The 18,365-nt window shown below is 40.5% G+C and overlaps 1 protein-coding gene across 1 annotated transcript; it reads right to left on the reverse strand.

The window, feature by feature from the left end:
- Nucleotides 1-878: 878 nt before the first annotated feature.
- On the reverse strand, nt 879-9,647 carry LOC132780071 (cytochrome P450 2G1-like). The gene is made up of 9 exons (XM_067473458.1): nt 9,450-9,647; nt 7,383-7,545; nt 7,149-7,298; nt 6,807-6,967; nt 6,344-6,520; nt 6,113-6,254; nt 5,062-5,249; nt 2,015-2,156; nt 879-1,435 (listed from the first exon to the last, which is right to left on the reverse strand). The coding sequence occupies exons 1-9, from the start codon at nt 9,627-9,629 to the stop codon at nt 1,254-1,256; spliced, it is 1,485 nt and encodes a 494-aa protein (XP_067329559.1). The 5' UTR covers nt 9,630-9,647; the 3' UTR covers nt 879-1,253.
- Nucleotides 9,648-18,365: the final 8,718 nt, after the last annotated feature.

Genomic DNA, 18,365 nt, shown 5'->3' on the forward strand with positions numbered 1-18,365 from the left:
CCCAGGCATGGGGATGGTACATTATATAATGGTGCCTTGGTACCTAAAACAAATGGCAATTTGTAATGTAGTCCTGCTGGCAATTTGAGGCCAAGTGCTAAGAAATATATTCTACTTTCTGAGCAGAGGAGTACCCAAATCCTTTGAGAACAGTCATCTTACAGATGTGGGTATAGATTGAAAAGAAAACATGCCACTCTAGGGAAGTGCTTGTGCATCACTAGTTCATACCTTACAAAACACAATTCAAGATGAAGTTGAGAGAAGTTGGAGGCCAGAAACACCATAATATGACCCTCTTGGAATATGTCACATAACGATTAATTGCGAGGTCAGATTATGATGTTATTGTTATAGGAGCTTATTTGCATTTTAGTATTGTTGTCGAAGATGATACCCTTCACAACAATTTGTAGTTTCCCATGGGCACAAGGATAGAAAAATATGAATTATAATTCTTTTTAAGTCTGGAGATATTTGCTGATACACATCAGCATAGGCCCAAAACAGATATCTAACAGCTACTTCCCACCAAGATTTTATTGTTTGAACCTTTAATAAAATGTATCCCTCTATTTTCAACTCCCTGCCTACATTGTATTTTTTAAATATTAGATCTATGTGTGTATATAGTATAGGTGATTCATGTCAAAATGTAACAATTACTGACCCATAAATGTGGAGTTGAGCCACTGGACCCTTGGTATCTGCTGGAATTTGACTACAAGATCTACCGTGCATATATAATTGGTAGATACCCAAGTACCATTATACTCAACAGTGTAGTAAAATGATGTCCCTTATATGTAAAATGACAACATCAATATTTACTTTTGGTATTTCTTAAAATTTTGAATATTTTCAAGCTATGGGTAGTTGAAACCATAGATAAGGAGGGCCAACTGCTACATAGATGTGGAATTGAGATGGTTCCCCACTAGATAATTTCAAGGCATCCTCAGTACTTCATAATCACTTAACTATACATATTCAAGAGATCTCACTCTCTTAGGATTTTTCAGGAGATAGAAAATGTAGGAATGGGTAAAAGTATCCCTCTTACCCAGCTGTGATTTCAGTAGCACCCCAGTACAACAAGACCTAATATGGGATTGAAATATGGAAATCATTGTTGCTGACTCCACTCTGTGGCGGAGTCAGTGATCAGATTAATTGCCCTTCCATCTCCTCGAAGAGTTTGAGAATGCGGATTATACAACAGCCCCAAGCTGAAGAAAAAAAGTATCTTGGAGTCAGCGTGGGATGAAGGAGAGTTGATAAAAGGGTGGGATATTGATAAAGCCATTCTCCAGTGGGGTTGGGTCAAGGTCTTCTGGTGGCACAAGGGGCTTCAACTGGAAACTCTGCAGGATGGTGGTGAAGAAGAGGAAAAGCTCCATGCGGGCCAGTGAGTCACCCAGACAATTACGTTTCCCTGAAAGAAAAGGAAGAATTTGTTAGGACGTGAGGATAGATGCACCCAAATTCTCTGATCAGATGTCTCATGAGATGCAACCCGTTCCCTTACTTTGTACAAAGTATCTATGGCTTTCCATGGACTTACCTTTCCAACCAGTCATCTCATTGTCTTGTATCTACCAAATACACTCATGTACAAGTCATCCTCATATATAACTCAATGTCAAGTTTGGAGGCCAGAATTATGGATTTTTATATGACTTATAGATAGGTCATTCTACATAGAGAGTGAAAGCATGAATGTTCCCCAAGAGGCCAGCCGCCCCTTTAGCCAGAAGTCCAGGACATTACTTGTTTCATGAAAGGTTATCTGAATTACAAAATAAAACCCAAAAAAATCACATTACATGAAGATCCTGGAATGGATATCGCATAATACATGGGCCTACTCAATCAGTGTGGGTTGCTCAAGTAGAGATTGCCCAAAGAGGCTTTAAAATATTGAAATGCAACCCGCAGAGTATATGAGAAGGACCATAGCTCTTACACATATATTAAACAAACCAACTATCAAGCAAGAATATAATCTTTCTACCTGCGGAGAATGGCACAAAGGCATCATTCTTCTTGAAGCGTCCATTCTCATCCAAGAAGTTCTCTGGGTTGAAAACATTGGGGCTTTTGAACATTGTGGGGTCATGCAAAACACTGCTGAGCAGGGGGCAAACCTCCATTCCCTGAGAAAGGGGAAAAAAGATTTATGAGCTCAGAATGGTAAAAATGCAGTCCCAGAAGAGAGCCCCTCTATTTCCTTCCATTTTCCCCAGTAGCATTGTGTTCTCCAAGCTTTCCTGTCTTCTCATTAAGTGGCCAGAGTATTTCAGTTTTGTCTCTAATATCCTTCCCTCCAGTGAGCAGTCAGGCTTTATTTCCTGGAGTATGGACTGGTTTGATCTTCTTGCAGTCCAAGGCACTCTCAGAATTTTCCTCCAACACCACAATTCAAAAGCGTCATCTTCCTTCGCTCGGCCTTCCTTATGGTCCAGCTCTCACATCCATAGATTACTACAGGAATACCAATACTTTAACTATGTGGATCTTTATTGCCAGTGTGATGTCTCTACTCTTCACTATTTTATCTAGATTGGTCATTGCTCTCCTCCCAAGAAAGAAACATTTTCTGATTTCCTGGCTGCAGTCTGCATCTGCAGTAATCTTCACGCCTACAAATACAAAGTCTGTCACTGCTTACACGTTTTCTCCCTCTATTTGACAGTTGTCAATCAGTCTGGTTGCCATCATCTTGGTTCCTTTTATGTTTACCTGCAACCCAGGTTTTGCACATTCTCCTTTCACCTTGGTTAGAAGGTTCCTTAGCTCACTGTGTAGAATAGACCGATCAAAAGGTAAAGGTTGTCCTCTGACATTTAGTCCAGTCATGTCTGACTCTGGGATGTGGTGCTCATCTCCATTTCTAAGCCATAGACACCGCCAAGGTCATGTGGCCAGCATGACTGTGTAGAGCACCATTACCTTCCCGCCAGAGCAGTACCTATTGATCTACTCACATTTGCATGTTTTTGAACTTCTAGGTTGGCAGAAGCTAGGGCTGACAGCGAAAGCTCATGCCACTCCCCGGAATCGAACCTGCTACCTTTCAGTCAAAAAGCTCAGCAGCTCAGCGCTTTAACCCACTGCGCCACCAGGGGCTCCAATAGACTGATAGAATTAGTTTTTCTTGAATTCGAGCAAAGCTCCGTGTTCTATCTCAGTGCTGGCGCTGCTTCTAGTGCTTAGGGGTCACTTTTTTGAGAATTCCAACCCTTTTCTGCATCAAATTTTCTTAGTTCATAACTTTCTTATTTGTTTGTATGCTGGTCGCTTCTGTCAATGTCAACAATTTAAATCTAGAAATCTAGAAATAGTTTTCTAAGATCTACAGAGACACTTGCTGGAACACCTCAGCAAGCGAGAGTCCAAAAGTGGCAGGCTCAAACCCAGAACCTCAACCAATGGCTGATACCAAATGAGAGACTCACTCCTGGGCTGGGCGACTTGGAAGGTGCTGAACAGACTGCGCTCTGGCACCACAAGATGCAGAGCCAACCTCCAGAAATGGGGCTACAAAGTGGAATCCTCGACATGCGAGTGTGGAGAGGAGCAAACCACTGACCACCTGCTGCAATGCAACCTGAGCCCTGCCACATGCACAATGGAGGACCTTCTTGCAGCAACACCAAAAGCACTCCAAGTGGCCAGATACTGGTCAGAGGACAATTAATCAACTACCAAACTCACAAATTTTGTATTTTGTCTGTTTGTTTGTTTGTTTGCTTTGTTCTGTTAGAAATGTAATATAATTGACTGGTTGCCCTGACACGACAAATAAAAATAACTTTCTTATAGTATTTATGTTATTTTACTAATTTTGCTAGAGAGGTGTGGGGGGCTGGAGGTTGGGGGGGGGTGCTGTGAGTTTTAAAGGGCTTTTTGTATGTTTGTTTAGATTTTTTTAACCCTTTTTTGCTTTAACTTGACTGTGTAATAGGTCACTTAATAGCCTGACTCACTAGAGTTCTCACAGACAGAATTTCGCCAGCCCTACCTTCTGGCTTCTGTACTCTGTCCTGCACCAGCAGCCTAAGTTCCTCCCACTCCTCCAAAAATAAAACACCCCTTCTTCTTCTAATTACCTCTTTGACTCTCAGTCTCTGCTATTCCCTCCCCAGCCCCATCTTCTGGCTTGTGCGTATGTACTCCTGCATCAATCCAGCAGTCTTTAAAAAATTCCTAAAAATCTGTGGATAATGGAAACATTCTGAAACTTGGGGAACTTGCATTCATAAACGTGCCCTCCAAGTACAGCCATTTTGTCCTGATAGTAATAAATGATGGAAAGAGGAGCCTCGCCCGTTCCTCTATTGCTGCCAATGGGCCAGATGTTCCTGGAACTGTATTTTCCCTCTCCCAATTTTGGGGATTTCCCAGTAAACGGAATGGGGGGCAACTGAAAAAGGGGCATGCTTTTGTCAAATCACACACCCCTAATATACTGTCCTAAATCATCTACAGGACAATAACCTGCAAGAAGAAGAAGAAGAAGGATAACCAATATTAGCAGTTCTTCCTGTAGGTAACTTAAACCAAAGTGGAATGGATATCCCACTTGAGAGCAAGGATTCTTGCCTTCTCTCTCTAACTTCATTGCTCTGCAAAACACATTAACCACAAACTCTGTAAGATAGTCAATGGCTAGTCATGTCCCTTTTTGCAAGATGTACTAAACAGTTGGATTTCCTGACTCTAGGTTCCAGGTTATTGTTTTTTGTTTGTTTGTTTGTTTGTTTTGTTTGTTTGCAAAGACACTGTCATCTACACATTATCTGCTTTTAAAATCCCCCAGTTCCACTATCGTCCTCCCACTCAGCTTACTTCAATTGCTGCAAACTACAAATCATCTTTGGCCATCTTGGCTACACTCTGATGTTGCTTGGCCTGTATGTATCCCATTTTCCTCCCATAAAACATTGGAAGCTGTGATGTTGACTATTGCTCCATGTATTGTCGAACCGGTCCCCCTTTATTAAGTTTATCAAGTTAACCGGTCTCCCTTTATCTTTCCTGGCTACTCCACAACTGTACCTTAGGGATGAGGTATCCTCTGAATTCAGTGTCACAAGTAACCATGTGGGCCACACCCATAGGTAGGAGATCACAGAATCTCTGTATTTCATGGATGACAGCATCTGTATATGGCATCTGCCTCCGGTCTTCATTATTAGGAATGCGATTATGGCCAATCACTCGATCTATTTCCTCATGCACTTTTTCTGTTAAGTATATACATAGAATTAACTCCTTGGGTTTCTGACTCTCAAAAGGAAAAGATGTCTTCAGAGAGGCATGAAATCTCTGTGCATTTATTGTAGAAAGACCGACACCACATCCCAAACAACAGCCTGCATGGCCTGATTGTGGTTTCCTCTGGTGGAGAAGGCACCATGAACTAGTTTTCCTCATAATTTGCACCTCTTTTCTTATTTTTGAACTTTCCAGTTATTTCTGAAATGATCAAGCATGGTTCTAGCATGCCTTCTGGTGGTCACCAAACATCTTCAAATCTAGTGGGCCCTCAGAATCTTTTAAGGTTTGTTTCCAAGATACCCCATAGATATCAACATCTGTGGATGTTGAAGTTTCACTATAGACAATGATGTAGTGAAATGGCATCCCCAAAATAAGTGGGCAAACAAACGTTGAGGAGAATGGGTTATTTGAGAAGTCATGAGAGTCTATAGCATTGTTTGCTTATACATCCTCATAGTTCTCCATAGGTGGCCAAACCAAAATTTGCTTCCTCCTCTCCAGATGCAAAACACATGGGGACAGAGGGCTGACTGTACTCAAATGTGTGTAAAGAAGTGGAAGATAGGGTGAAATTTAACCATGAAGTTGACTAGAAGTTGACCATGAAATTGCTCTGGAGAACCTAGAAATTCCCAAAGAATCATTCTCTGTAAGAATCTCCATGTCCTCCAGTATGATTCTGCATTTGATTTTCAGAAGATTTTAATCATGAAGTTGCCATGGAGAAACTAAAGATTCATAGAAAGAACCAATAATCAAGTCCACAAAGATAAACCTGCCAATGTGGGCCAAATGAGATGATGCTGTACAACAATGACAACAATACCTTGCACTTCAGGATATTTCATCAAAAACAGGAAGCCATGTCTCAGGGTCGAACTGGACGTCTCTGTTCCAGCAAAGAACAGATTAAAGATGGTCTGCTCCAAATTTTTAAAATTAAATTCACTAAGTGGATTGCCTTTTTCCTGAAAGGAGGAAAGATGAAGAAATCATGTGATGATTCCAAGATGAACCACTGGCAGATCCACACCACCTTCACGCACCAACAAGGTACCTTTTCCATCTGGATGAGGTAGCAATCAATAAAGTCACGTGGGAAGTTAAAGTCAAGGGTCTCTTGGTTCTTCTTCACTCTCTTGGCAATGAAGCACATCAAATGTGACATAATGTCATAGACCCTGGTGTGGGGCCCTGGGAAGTACTTCAGAAAAGTGGGAAACATGTCATAGAGCTGCATGAAAAGAGAAATCATGTTTAGTGAGTTTTCTGCCAAATTTCATCCTAGTACCAGTTGTATTTCTTTAGTATGCTTTGGAAGAATTTCTGGAGCTAAAAGCAAATAAGGCATCAAAGATCTCAGTTTTGTTCTGATTAGAATAAATCAAAAGAGCACCTGGTTTCAGGACCGGATATGAACGCCTAGTAGATGAGAAGTGAAGAACATCAGAATAGTATCCAAGACCAAGAGTTTTATTAAGCAGCTGAACATTATCACAAAGTGAGTAACATTCAGGTACCTGGGACCAGGTTGTACTCAGTTCCCAGTAGAAATTGTGCATTATCCTCAAAAGGGCCTGGAATTCCTTATCCTCGTAGTCAAAGCGGTCCCCAAATACAATGGAGCAAATTATATTAGAGAGGGCACTCCTGAGAGGGTCGGTGGGGTCTAAAGGTTTTCCTGCAACACAACAGCAAAACAAAAACAAATAACAGAGATCCAGTCTACAGAAGGTACTTTTGGTTCCAAGATGCACACTACATCCATTAAATGTCAGATGTAGGGAGCAGTATTCCTCCTTTCGGGATTTAGCTACTTTCATTCAACAGAATAAATTCAACCTGCCTGGCACCTCACTTACCCTTTGTCTTCCGAAATTCCTCCAGCAGGAATTGGGCCTCCTCTTGGATTCGCTCCTCAATAGACTTTTTCCCCATCCCGAAATTCTTCAATATGGTGACTGAGAATCGGCGCAGTTGCTTCCAACATTCTCCATTGGAAAAGGCCACCCCTGAGGGGAAAGAAGAAAGAAATCACAGGACAAGCAGAAGAAAGTGTTTTAACCATTCTTGCAAAGACAATTGGAGTGCCTCACCATGTCCTTCGACAACCTTCTCCAATGTAGGCTTGGTACTCCTTCCACTGAACTCTTCTGCTTTGTCTATTAGAGCCTCCTTCACAGCTTGGTGTCCACACAGGACCAGAACTGGACGTGTTCCCAAATAGACCATGAAAACAGGGCCATATTTTTCGTGCAGCTGTAGGAGAAATAAATGTTTCACCTCTGGCACTATCTTTGTGTTTAGGCAGACATTTTGGAATGGTGTCATTTGAAGTGGATGAATTTGGCGTCAAGGAGTACATTTCATATCACATTGCATTACAATAGATCTTACAAGTATTTCCAAAAGGGAGGTACTGTTGTATTGCAATAGATTGTACCTTCCAAACAGAAAGTACTTTGCACTGAAACCATGTCTTTCTCTCCTTAATGGAAAATCTCTATGGATATAATAGTTTCTTTCTGGAGGAATATGTGCTGTGGATATGTTCCTACAGACATTCTTAAGATATTTCCAAACAGAAAGTACTTTGCACTGAAACCATGTCTTTCTCTCCTTAATGGAAAATCTCTGGTAAGGCAGGGGAAATGGTCAAAACCACTGTCTACAGAACAAAATGGCAATCCTTTCTGTTTTTACATGAGTGAAGAAGATTACTGTTATACAAACACATCACTTGGGAATATTAATTCATGAAAAACCTAAAAAAAAGAATGACAATAATTGCATTCGACCAACAGAAGTTTGGATAGAACAAAACAAGCTTTCAGGTTTTGTTAAATTCTTCATGGACATGTTTGAGAAAGCAGCACTTTCTATACCCAATGGAGAGTGTATCCATACTGCATGTATATTACATTTCCATCACAGTTTAACTTCAATGACTCCATCATATGTAATACTGGGATCTGTAATTTCTATATCTACGTTATAGAAATCATGCAGCTTAACATGCCGGAATATCTACAACATTTGGGGAAGATATGGATACAAGTGTAGTTGGGGGAAATTGATAGATAAAAATCGATGGGTTGTTGTAGGTTTTTCTGGGCTATATGCCCATGTTCTAGAGGCATTTTCTCCTGACGTTTCGCCTACATGGCGAACCAACCTGGACACAACGTATTATTTGAGAACACAGAAATGCTGGACCACTCTCACAATCACCATGTCAGACTACACAGAGAAGCCGTTGAAATCCACAAGCATGTGGACAATTTCAACAGAAAGGAAGAAACCATGAAAATGAACAAAATCTGGCTACCAGTATTAAAAAACTCAAAAATTACAACAGCAAAACAACAGAGAGTAAAAAAAAATCAGGCACATCAAATCACCTCTATTAAAAAAAAATCCCCCAGGCACTTCCAAGCCATTAAATGCTAATCAAGGTGGTCAGTTGAAACATTCACACCTAGTTCCAGCAGACAAGAGTCCTTTGTCACACCCTGGTCATTCCACAGATATATAAACCCATTTTCCTACTTCGAACAGACCTGACTACCTCTGAGGATATTTGCCATAGATGCAAGCGAAACGTCAGGAGAAAATGCCTCTAGAGCATGGCCATATAGCCCGGAAAAACCTACAACAACCCAGTGATTCCGGCCATGAAAGCCTTCGACAATACAAAAATCTATGGCCAATGCAAGAGAAAGGATGGCAATAGAAGGACATTTATGTATTTATTTCGTGTCAAAAGCATTGCATAAAATATTTTAGCTAAAGCTGATAGAATAATTTGTCTAAAACTATAAAATAAAGGGATCACAAGCTGCTAGAAAGTTTTAGACCAAAAATGGGCAACAGCGACTGCATTGCCTGTAGCTTTAAACAATTCTTCCTCTGTGCATGAGGCAGGGCATTGTGGGCAAGCATACAGACGCGGAGTTGTTTTTTCTGCTCCACGGTCACACAAGGTGAAGGATTCTTCTAGGTAATGCCATTTGGCCAGGTTGTCTTTTGGTCTGCTAACTCCGCTTCGGAGACTGTTCAGGGACTTCCAAGTTGCCCATTTTTTGTTTGCCCCGGGAGGAAGACCCTTGTAGGGGCCATCCAGTTGGAATTGCCTGAATAGCAGCCCAAAAAAGTGTCCATACCTTTAGAAGATATTTTAAGGTTTTTCCTGACTTGATCTGCAGGAAATTCCCAATCAGGGGCAGGGGAGTTGGTCCAGGAGGAAGCTTTCCCTTGTGCAGTCGTTTCCTCTTAGAAGATATGAGCAAATAGCAAGAAACACAGATAACAAGGAGGAGGGTGACTACACCAGCCCATTCCATGGTGCAGATAATCCTCTGTCCTTCAATTTCGGCAGAGTGTAGAACTAGTCTCTTCTGGCTGGGGCTCCATGGCCTTTTATAGGGACTGGTTGAACATTGCCTTCTGGGCTACATAACTGCACAGAGAAAAAAATGTTGCATCTTAGTTCATGACACTAGGAAACAATATTGAATAACCAGATTAGATGCATGCCTCATGTGGTGTCTTCCAAATCTATGATTATATAATAGTTTCTTTCTGGAGGAATATGTGCTGTGGATATGTTCCTACAGACATTCTTAAGATATCTTATATGTCTTAACCTTTTAATAAGCTGTAAAACAATTTTGGTGTTACTTGCTATATAGTGCTACCTATAGTCACAGGGTCTGTGTCCATGGATTCATCCAACCACCGTTTGAAAATATTGAGGTGTTTGAGAGTTTCAAAAAAGCAAACCTAATTTTCAATAGACTTCACAACCTCTGAGGATGCCTGCCATAGATACCGGCAAAATGTCAAGAAACAACATGGCCATACAGCCAAAAAACCTACAACAACCCAGTGATTCTGGCCATGAAAGCCTTTGACAATACAGCAACCTTTATTTTGCCAATATAGAGCAGTCCCTGCTGTTGCCTCCTGCCATTTCACAGACCCTCAGGCTCTCTTTGGCATTTGATTGAGTTCTTCACGATTTTATATCATAAGCACCAATTTACTTCATCATTGTACATAACGGGATTTCATTATCCATGGAATTTGTTTTTTTATGGAGGTGGGGGTGCTGGAGCAAAACCATGGCAGACACAGAAGGCCTAATGGACATACCTAATCATAGAAAATCCAACATGAAACTAAAATGAAGACTTAAATGTCCATGTGCAAATTGATAACATTAGTAGATGATATAGTGTTGGTTATGTAAAACCAGATAGAATGTATGGACATACCCAGGGGCGGCTCAACCCATTACACAAAGTAAGCATTTGCAGTATAGTTGATTTTGCCCAGGGGCGCTCTTGAGGCACTCTTGGGGGGAAATAGACCTTGACATATGCGAGTTGTAGTTACTGGGATGTATAGTTCACCTACAATTAAAGAGCATTCTGAACTCCACCAATGATGGAATTAAACCAAATATGGCACACAGAACTCCCACGACAAACAGAAAATATATATCAGTGATTGGTTTGGGGGGGGGGGGGCAAATACTGTTTGCTTACTGTTGAAAATTACCTAGGGCCGCCTCTGGACATACCATTAACCCCATCTAAGTTAGCTAAAATGTGCAAAGGCTGTAATAATGGATGATTATTCATTTATATATTTATCCTATTTATATCCCACCTTTCTCTACCCCAAATCGGACCCAAGACAACTGTGTGTATTTTTTTTCAATTGTGGGCTTCTCTGGTAGGATGCAATGGTATGTGTAATGATATGTGTAATGATTTTCCTCTGAGATAGAAGTCAAATTTGCTCAGCTCTTTCTTCGTTAAGCAGTGTTGTGATTCCTTTTCCAGAGGGGATATGAATTTGCAGTTTATTGTTTCTGCAGATAGAGGATTTGTTTTCTTGGATCTTAGGACTGAAGATCCCAGACCATAAAAACTGCTAATGCAGATACACACTGTGTTGGAGTCTCTATTTAATCTCAGTGTACTGTAGATGTCCTGGATTGCATAGTCTTGGAGACGCTGCAGCATTCAGTTGGGAAATATTCCAATCTCATTCTAAATTGTCTAATGTCTATACACTTTTGAAATTCTTAACTGGTATGGCATTCTACCAAATGAAATCAAATTTCTTCGGTTTTATATCAGAATGTTTTATCAACATGTCTGTTAATTTTAATAACTTTTGATTAAGCCCAGTATGTCTTAAAAAGTTAACCCATGGCACATCATTCAAAGGCACTTTCAGTCTTCTGAAAATGTGCTATTATACAGCAATCTCCTGTATGTGAGGCATGTCACACAACCTGTTTGTTCTGGGGTTTTCTCCCTTTAGCCTCTAAATCCTGCTATGCATTCAGCTATGTTAGATAAAGGTAAAGGTTTTCCCCTGACATTAAGCCCAGTCATATCCAACTCTGAGGGGGGGGGGGTGCTCATCTCCATTTCTAAGCCCAAGAACCAGCGTTGTCCGTAGACATCTCCAAGGTCATATGGGTGGCATGACTGCATTGAGCGCTGTTACTTTCCTACCAGAGCGGTACCTATTTATCTACTCACATTTGCATGTTTTCAAACTGCTGGGGCTAACAGCGGAAGCTCACGCTGCTCCCCAGATTCGGACCTGTGACCTTTCAGTAAGCGATTTCAACAGCTCAGCGGTTTAACCCACTGCGCTACCAGGGGCTCCAACAGCTATGTTACTGGCTGTTTAAGGCCAAGGCAATTTAACACCAAGTGCTAAGGAATATACCCTATTCCCCTTTCTGAGCAGATGAGTATCCAATTCCTTTGAGAACAGTCATATTCCAGATGTGGGTATAGATTGAAAAGGAATCATGCCACCCTTGGGAATCACAGAATCATAGAATCAAAGAGTTGGAAGAGACCTCATGGGCCATCCAGTCCAACCCCCTGCCAAGAAGCAGGAATATTGCATTCAAATCACCCCTGACAGATGGCCATCCAGCCTCTATTTAAAAGCTTCCAAAGAAGGAGCCTCCACCACACTCCGGGGCAGAGAGTTCCACTGCTGAATGGCTTGTGCATTGTGCATCATCAGTTCATACCTTACAAAGCACAATTCAAGATGAAGTTGAGAGAAGCTGGAGGCCATAACATGACCCTCTTGCAATATGTCACATAACAATTAATTGCGAGGTCAGATTCTGATGCTATTGTTATAGGAGTTTATTTGCATTTTAGTATTGTTGTCAAACACAATACCCCTCACAACGATTTATAGTTTCCCAAAGGCATAAGGATAGAGAAATATAAATTCTAATTCTTTTGAAGTCTGCAGATATTTGCTGATACACATCAGAATAAGCCCAAAACAGATTGCCAGCAGCAGCTTCCCAACAAAGACTTTATTGTTTCAACCCTTAATAAAATGTATCCCTCTATTTTTGTTCTTGTTTTGTTTTTCACTATAAATTCTAATAAAGATTATTTTTTAAAAAAATTAAGGAAAAAATAAAACGTATCCCTCTATTTTCATTTTATGCCTACATTGTATTTTTTGATATTAGATCGTATATGTGTATGTAGTATAGGTGATTCATATCAAAATATAACAAGACAAATCCCAGGGGTCTTCACTTTTCAGCCCCTTCCGCCGCCCGGAGGCATTTCCTGGACAGGAAAGGTTGAACTTATCCCCTGGCTATTCCCAGAGTAATAATCAAGTGCCATTATATAGAAATTTTGTTTCCATTTTGGATCTGATAACCCAGTTTATATTTGTTTAACCTGCAGGCAAAACATCGAAGTCGTGCGCTCCCAAGGGCTGAACAGGAGGAACCAGACCAAGCACATTCTGAAGTCCTCAATGGTGGAGCAGGTGAATTATAGTATTTGTCTGCTTCAATCTGCTGAAGAAGGCGGCAAGAGATCAAAAGCCACTGATGGTTGAGTTAATTATGTATGTGCACCTCACTCTGTGTAGACTGTGTGTTGATCGGTTGTGCACTGACCTCCAGACATAAATCAATTTCACTCAAAGACATCTTCCAAGAAGAATAAAACAAAACCAACAAAAGTCTCATGATGATCAGTGAATCGCAATGTGGTCAGGACTGTGAAATCTGGAATCCCCAAGTCACAGACTGGCACATAGACAGTGGATATGGATTCAGTCATTCTAAGATCTGAGGCAGTTGAGCAGTTTGGCAATGGTATCCAGGACTGTGCAACCCTTTTTAGGATCCACGCTGCTCACCCCATACAAGGAGGAGGCTAGAAAAGGAGGCTCTGAACGTAGTCTGCCTTTCTTATCTCTGACTGGACTTCCACATACAAAAGGGTCACCACCTTGCAGCCAAAAAAGAAAAATGAACTTTGGAACATGGAATGTACAGATACTGTTGGACAACACAGACAATGAACACCCCGAATACATGACTGTTATTATTGCAAGGGAGCTGTAGTGCTTTAACATTGATATTGCAACACTTCAAGAGATCCAGAGAGCAGAAGAGGGACATCTTCCTCTGGAAGGGACTGCCTGAACAAGAATGAAGGATATGCAGAATTGACTTTGCTATCAGAAATGACATGGTGAAGCATCTCTCCAAAGCACCCATCGGCATTAACAAATGATTCTCAGCCCTTTGAATTAATCTTACCAAAAACAAGCAGGCAACTATCATAAGTGCCTATGCCCCAACTGTAGATGCTGTAGACAAAGACATCAAGGAAAGTTTTTTACTGTCAGTTGGACATCATTCTATCATATCTATCAGGTCAAAATCATCCTCCCAGGGGATTTCAATGCAAGAGTTGGATGAGACTTTGACCTGTGACCAGGAACCATAGGAAAAGATGGGGTTGGAAACAGCAACATGAATGGCATCCTACTTCTCACCAAATGTGTGGAACACAACTTTGTCATCACCAACACACTCTTCCACCAGAAAACAAGCTCAAGACATCATGGAAGCACCGGACAAATCATTGAGACCTCTTAGACTATGTAATTATACATGCCAGAGACTGCTGCAATGTGCTTCACACAAGAGTCATGACAGGCACTGATGACTGCTGGAAAGATCACAGGTTAATTCAATCCATGATGACCATCAAGATCACCCCAAACGCAGACTACAAGGAAGAAAGTTAAGGTGTAAAATGAACAAGCCCTTCAAGAGCCGTCCAAACGAGCCGTTCTCCAAACAACACTCAAGGATCGATCATCTACCCATAGAAATTCTTGAAAACATTGAGGAACAATACACTTAAAACCTCTATTATCACAGCCTGTGAAGAAACCATTGGATACCAAACTAAGAAACATCAAGAATGGTTTGATAAAAATGATAACGAGATCAAACAGTTAATTGATAAGAAAAAGAAAGCCTTCCAAATATGGCGAGACACCAACTGTGCTGCAAAGAAAAAGGTCTATGCTAGTGCAAAAGCTGAGGTCCAAAGAAGGACCAGAGAATTCAAGAACGTATGGTGGACAAAAAAGGCTCAAGAATTGCAACACTTTGCAGATGTCCGTGATGCATTGGGATTCTTTAACGCCACAAAGGTCATCTATGGCCCAACAAATCATGGCATATAGCCTCCATGTTCATCAGATGGAACCAAACTTCTGAAGGATAAAGGATCAACCACAGCTCCAACGTGGCCGTAAAGGTTCTCTTGCAAATCCCACAACAACAAACTAGGGATGAGTTTGCAACACTGCCTAGTTTGGAGGAAGTCAGCATAGCCACTAGACAGCAACTAAAAAATAACAAAGCCTGCGGACCTGATAGGATCCCTCTGAAATCTTTAAAGAGGGTGGACCAGAGTTGACACAGTTGGTGGAAACAAGGGAGGGGTTTTTTTTTTCAGTGATCACTCCCTCTCTAAAGAACTAAAAATGCCCCCCTCTCTCCTCTCCTTTAAAAAGCTTTTTAAAACTTACTTATGCACCTTAGCTTATGGAGAGGAGGAAGACTAGTATATTCCCATATATATCCTTGCCTAGATATTGGATACCTACTGCCACCTGTTGGATGCTGTAAACCATCTCAGCTTTTAATGCCTTTTAAATCTAATTTTAAGAGTTTATCATGTGATGTATTGTGTTATGTTTAATTAAATTTAAAATTCAGTTATTTTTCTGTTAGTTTTATAATCTTATATTGAGATTGTTTTATCGACTGTTTTGTCTTTGTATTTGTTTGGTTTTGGCACTGAATATTTGCCATTTTGTTACTTTGTTTGAAACCACCGTGAGTCCCCCTCGGGGAGATAGCACGGGTTATAACTAAAGTATTATCATCATCATCATCATCATCATCATCATCATCATCATCATCATTATAAACTATTCAAATCCTATTGTAAATTGAAATTCTTGACTGGTATGGTGTTCTTTCTATGAAATTAGTTCATTTTTTCAGTTTCATATCAGAATGTTTTATCAATAATTCTGTTAACTTCAAAGAAATTTTGATTATGCCTAGTAGGTCTTAAAACTTTAACCCATGGAACATAATTCAAGGATATTTTCAGTCTTCTGCAAACGTATTATTATACAGCATACTCCTGTATCTGGGTGCTTCAGACAGGTTTTAATCAGAAAAAATATATTTAAAAATCCATAAACTTCAGAAGAGGTCCACATACAGACCTGTTGGTCCTGGGATTTCTGCCTCCATCATCCACACTTGCTGCTTAGTTGTGGGATTTAGAGGTTCCCATGGGACTTCCAAGTTGTTTTTTTTTAAGAAACTCAAGATGTGAATATGTGAAGATGGGTGGTATAAGCTGCAGGGCCATCTATACAGACAGGATGTTATTCCTGGGTTATACAGGTCTGTTCCAAGTAACTCTTATTGTGAAAAGATGTACAATGGTGACTAGGGGGTCACAACTTTGTCCTGGCCAGAGAAAATGTACCCTCCACACGTTTCATAAAGTTTCTAGCATGCAAACAAAGTTTTCATGTTCTACTCAACTGCCACCTTCTTTTTAGGAACTGACCAATCAGGAACAAACATCTAAAACCTGGGAACAAACCTAGATAAAAAATCACATGATTTCCAATTGCAGGAACATACAGACATTCGAAGATATGGATTTTCGGCTCAGAACTGAGATATTCCGTCAACTGAAAATCTTGTGTTTTTTGCCATTTATAGCTATTGCTTTGATGTTTACAGGGAATGGCATTTGGCCACCCTCCTGTTTGCTGATAAAGGTACTATCTGGATGGGTCCTTTGAGGCATATAGCACAACCTGATTGTTCTGGATTTTTTCCCCACAGCCTCTAAATCCTACTATGTAGTCAAGCAATGAATACGGGACTCATAACAAACAAGGATCAGTTATCAGTTAAAGTTATTGATCATCAATAACAGTCAAAACTCTAATTATTAAAGTAACAGTGCCTGGAAATGAGTAACATGAAAGGTGAAATACTGTTGGTCTGGAGACTGAAAAAGGAATATTTTGGCACTTTAAAAAAATTGGCAATTTGCTGCAACATTTATTTATTCATTCATTCGTGTATTTACTTTCTTCTTGTATATGCCACCTTTTCTTGGGGCAGGACCTAAGGTGACTTCCCAGATCAATATAAAAAAAAAATCCCAGCCAAAGTAATTGTTTACATAGCAATTGCACCCATAACAAATTACTCTCAAGCATGGGGATAGTACCTTATATATTGTTGGCATGGTACCTAAAACATATGGGATTTGTAATGTAGGAGTATTGGCACATTGAGATTGGTGGTGAGCAGTGCATCTGAGACCATGCTAACAGTAGATGAGTATGGTATACAATTCCTTTGAGGATATTCAGAGTGAAGAGAAAATTCATGCTGCTGCCGAAAGCTGTTTATGCATCACCAGTTCATGTTTTGTCACTACTAAAGATGAAGCTGGGAGAAGTTGGAGGTCTGCAATACCATGACATGACCATTTTGGAATATGTAACAATTATTTCCTGCTAGATTAAATTAGAATACAAAAATTCATAGCCTTCTGTCATGCATCATGTTCTGCAGTTGGTGATGGAAGGGTTAATGTAAGTCTCAGTTCTAAAGGATTGAGTAATCTGTAAGAGTTCATGGGTGAAAGCAATTAAGGGTGGAGGTATGCAAGAGATAGGTTGCAGCTGGGTGTTTCTGGATATAATGAGCTAGCCTTGGGACTGATCTTCGGGAGAAAAGTATTTGTCTTATTTTGATGGTAGATGCTGCTGGCTTTCCCCCAGGTTTGTGGATTTTTGGTATCCTGACCTGTCTCTTGTGCTCTTGTAATCCTGGAACCTTGAATCTCTGGACTGACTTTTGACTATGGTATAGACTCTTGATCCCTGGACTTTGCTCATTGAACTCTTGGTGTTTGACCACTGGACTGGACCTTCTGATTACAGTGTTATCTTGAGCCTGCAACAGTGTTTGCTGTCAGTTTTTGTTTTATATTCTGTGGCTGAGTGCTATCTTTATGTTTTGGACTATTAAAACAGCCAGAGAGTAAGTGTTGTTTTAATAAAATTGTTTAACACAAACTGGGAGTTTGTTTCGTTCACCTCTGCCAGAATAACGGCAGAGCCCTGGCATCGTGACACCTTCTAAGGATGCTGGCCTGGAGGCCTATTTGCATTATCACAGTGGCCCTTAGATCAAAGGTATCTGATTGTTTATGATGAAAATAAAAGTCCAAAGCAAAAGGTAAATACACTGGTCAGAATTCACTAGGGCAGTTCACCTAGAGCATATGTGTCTAGGCAGGCCAAACCTGGTCCTCCATGTCATTTTATGTGTCCCTCCAGATGCTGGACTACCATGCCTCTATTCCTCATCATTAGATATCATGACTACAACTGATGGGAATTGTGATACAGTAGTTTCTGGAAGACTGCAGTTGTTAAGTCTGGATAGTGCGGTTTGAATTTAGACACTAGGCTTGTAAATACAATAGCCAAATTTAAAATCTTCCTTTGACCTTTCCCCAACCTCAGAGCCACAAATGCTGTTGAGTTGCAGGTCTCATTATTCCCTGTCCATATGGCGGATAATCAAAAGTCAGTAACACCTGGGGACCTAAACTGGTAAAAGCACCAATCTCTCTCTC

Source organism: Anolis sagrei, chromosome X (genome assembly GCF_037176765.1).
Source record: "Anolis sagrei isolate rAnoSag1 chromosome X, rAnoSag1.mat, whole genome shotgun sequence".
Classification (NCBI taxonomy): Eukaryota; Metazoa; Chordata; class Lepidosauria; order Squamata; family Dactyloidae; genus Anolis; species Anolis sagrei.

Coding starts and splice junctions, on each gene's coding strand:
- LOC132780071 (XM_067473458.1), bottom strand. CDS start 9,629: ATGGAATGGGCTGGTGTAGTCACCCTCCTCCTTGTTATCTGTGTTTCT. Junction 6,968..7,148: donor GGAATTTCGGAAGACAAAGG/GTAAGTGAGGTG, acceptor GTTGTGTTGCAG/GAAAACCTTTAGACCCCACC. Junction 6,521..6,806: donor TGAGTACAACCTGGTCCCAG/GTACCTGAATGT, acceptor CTTTTCATGCAG/CTCTATGACATGTTTCCCAC.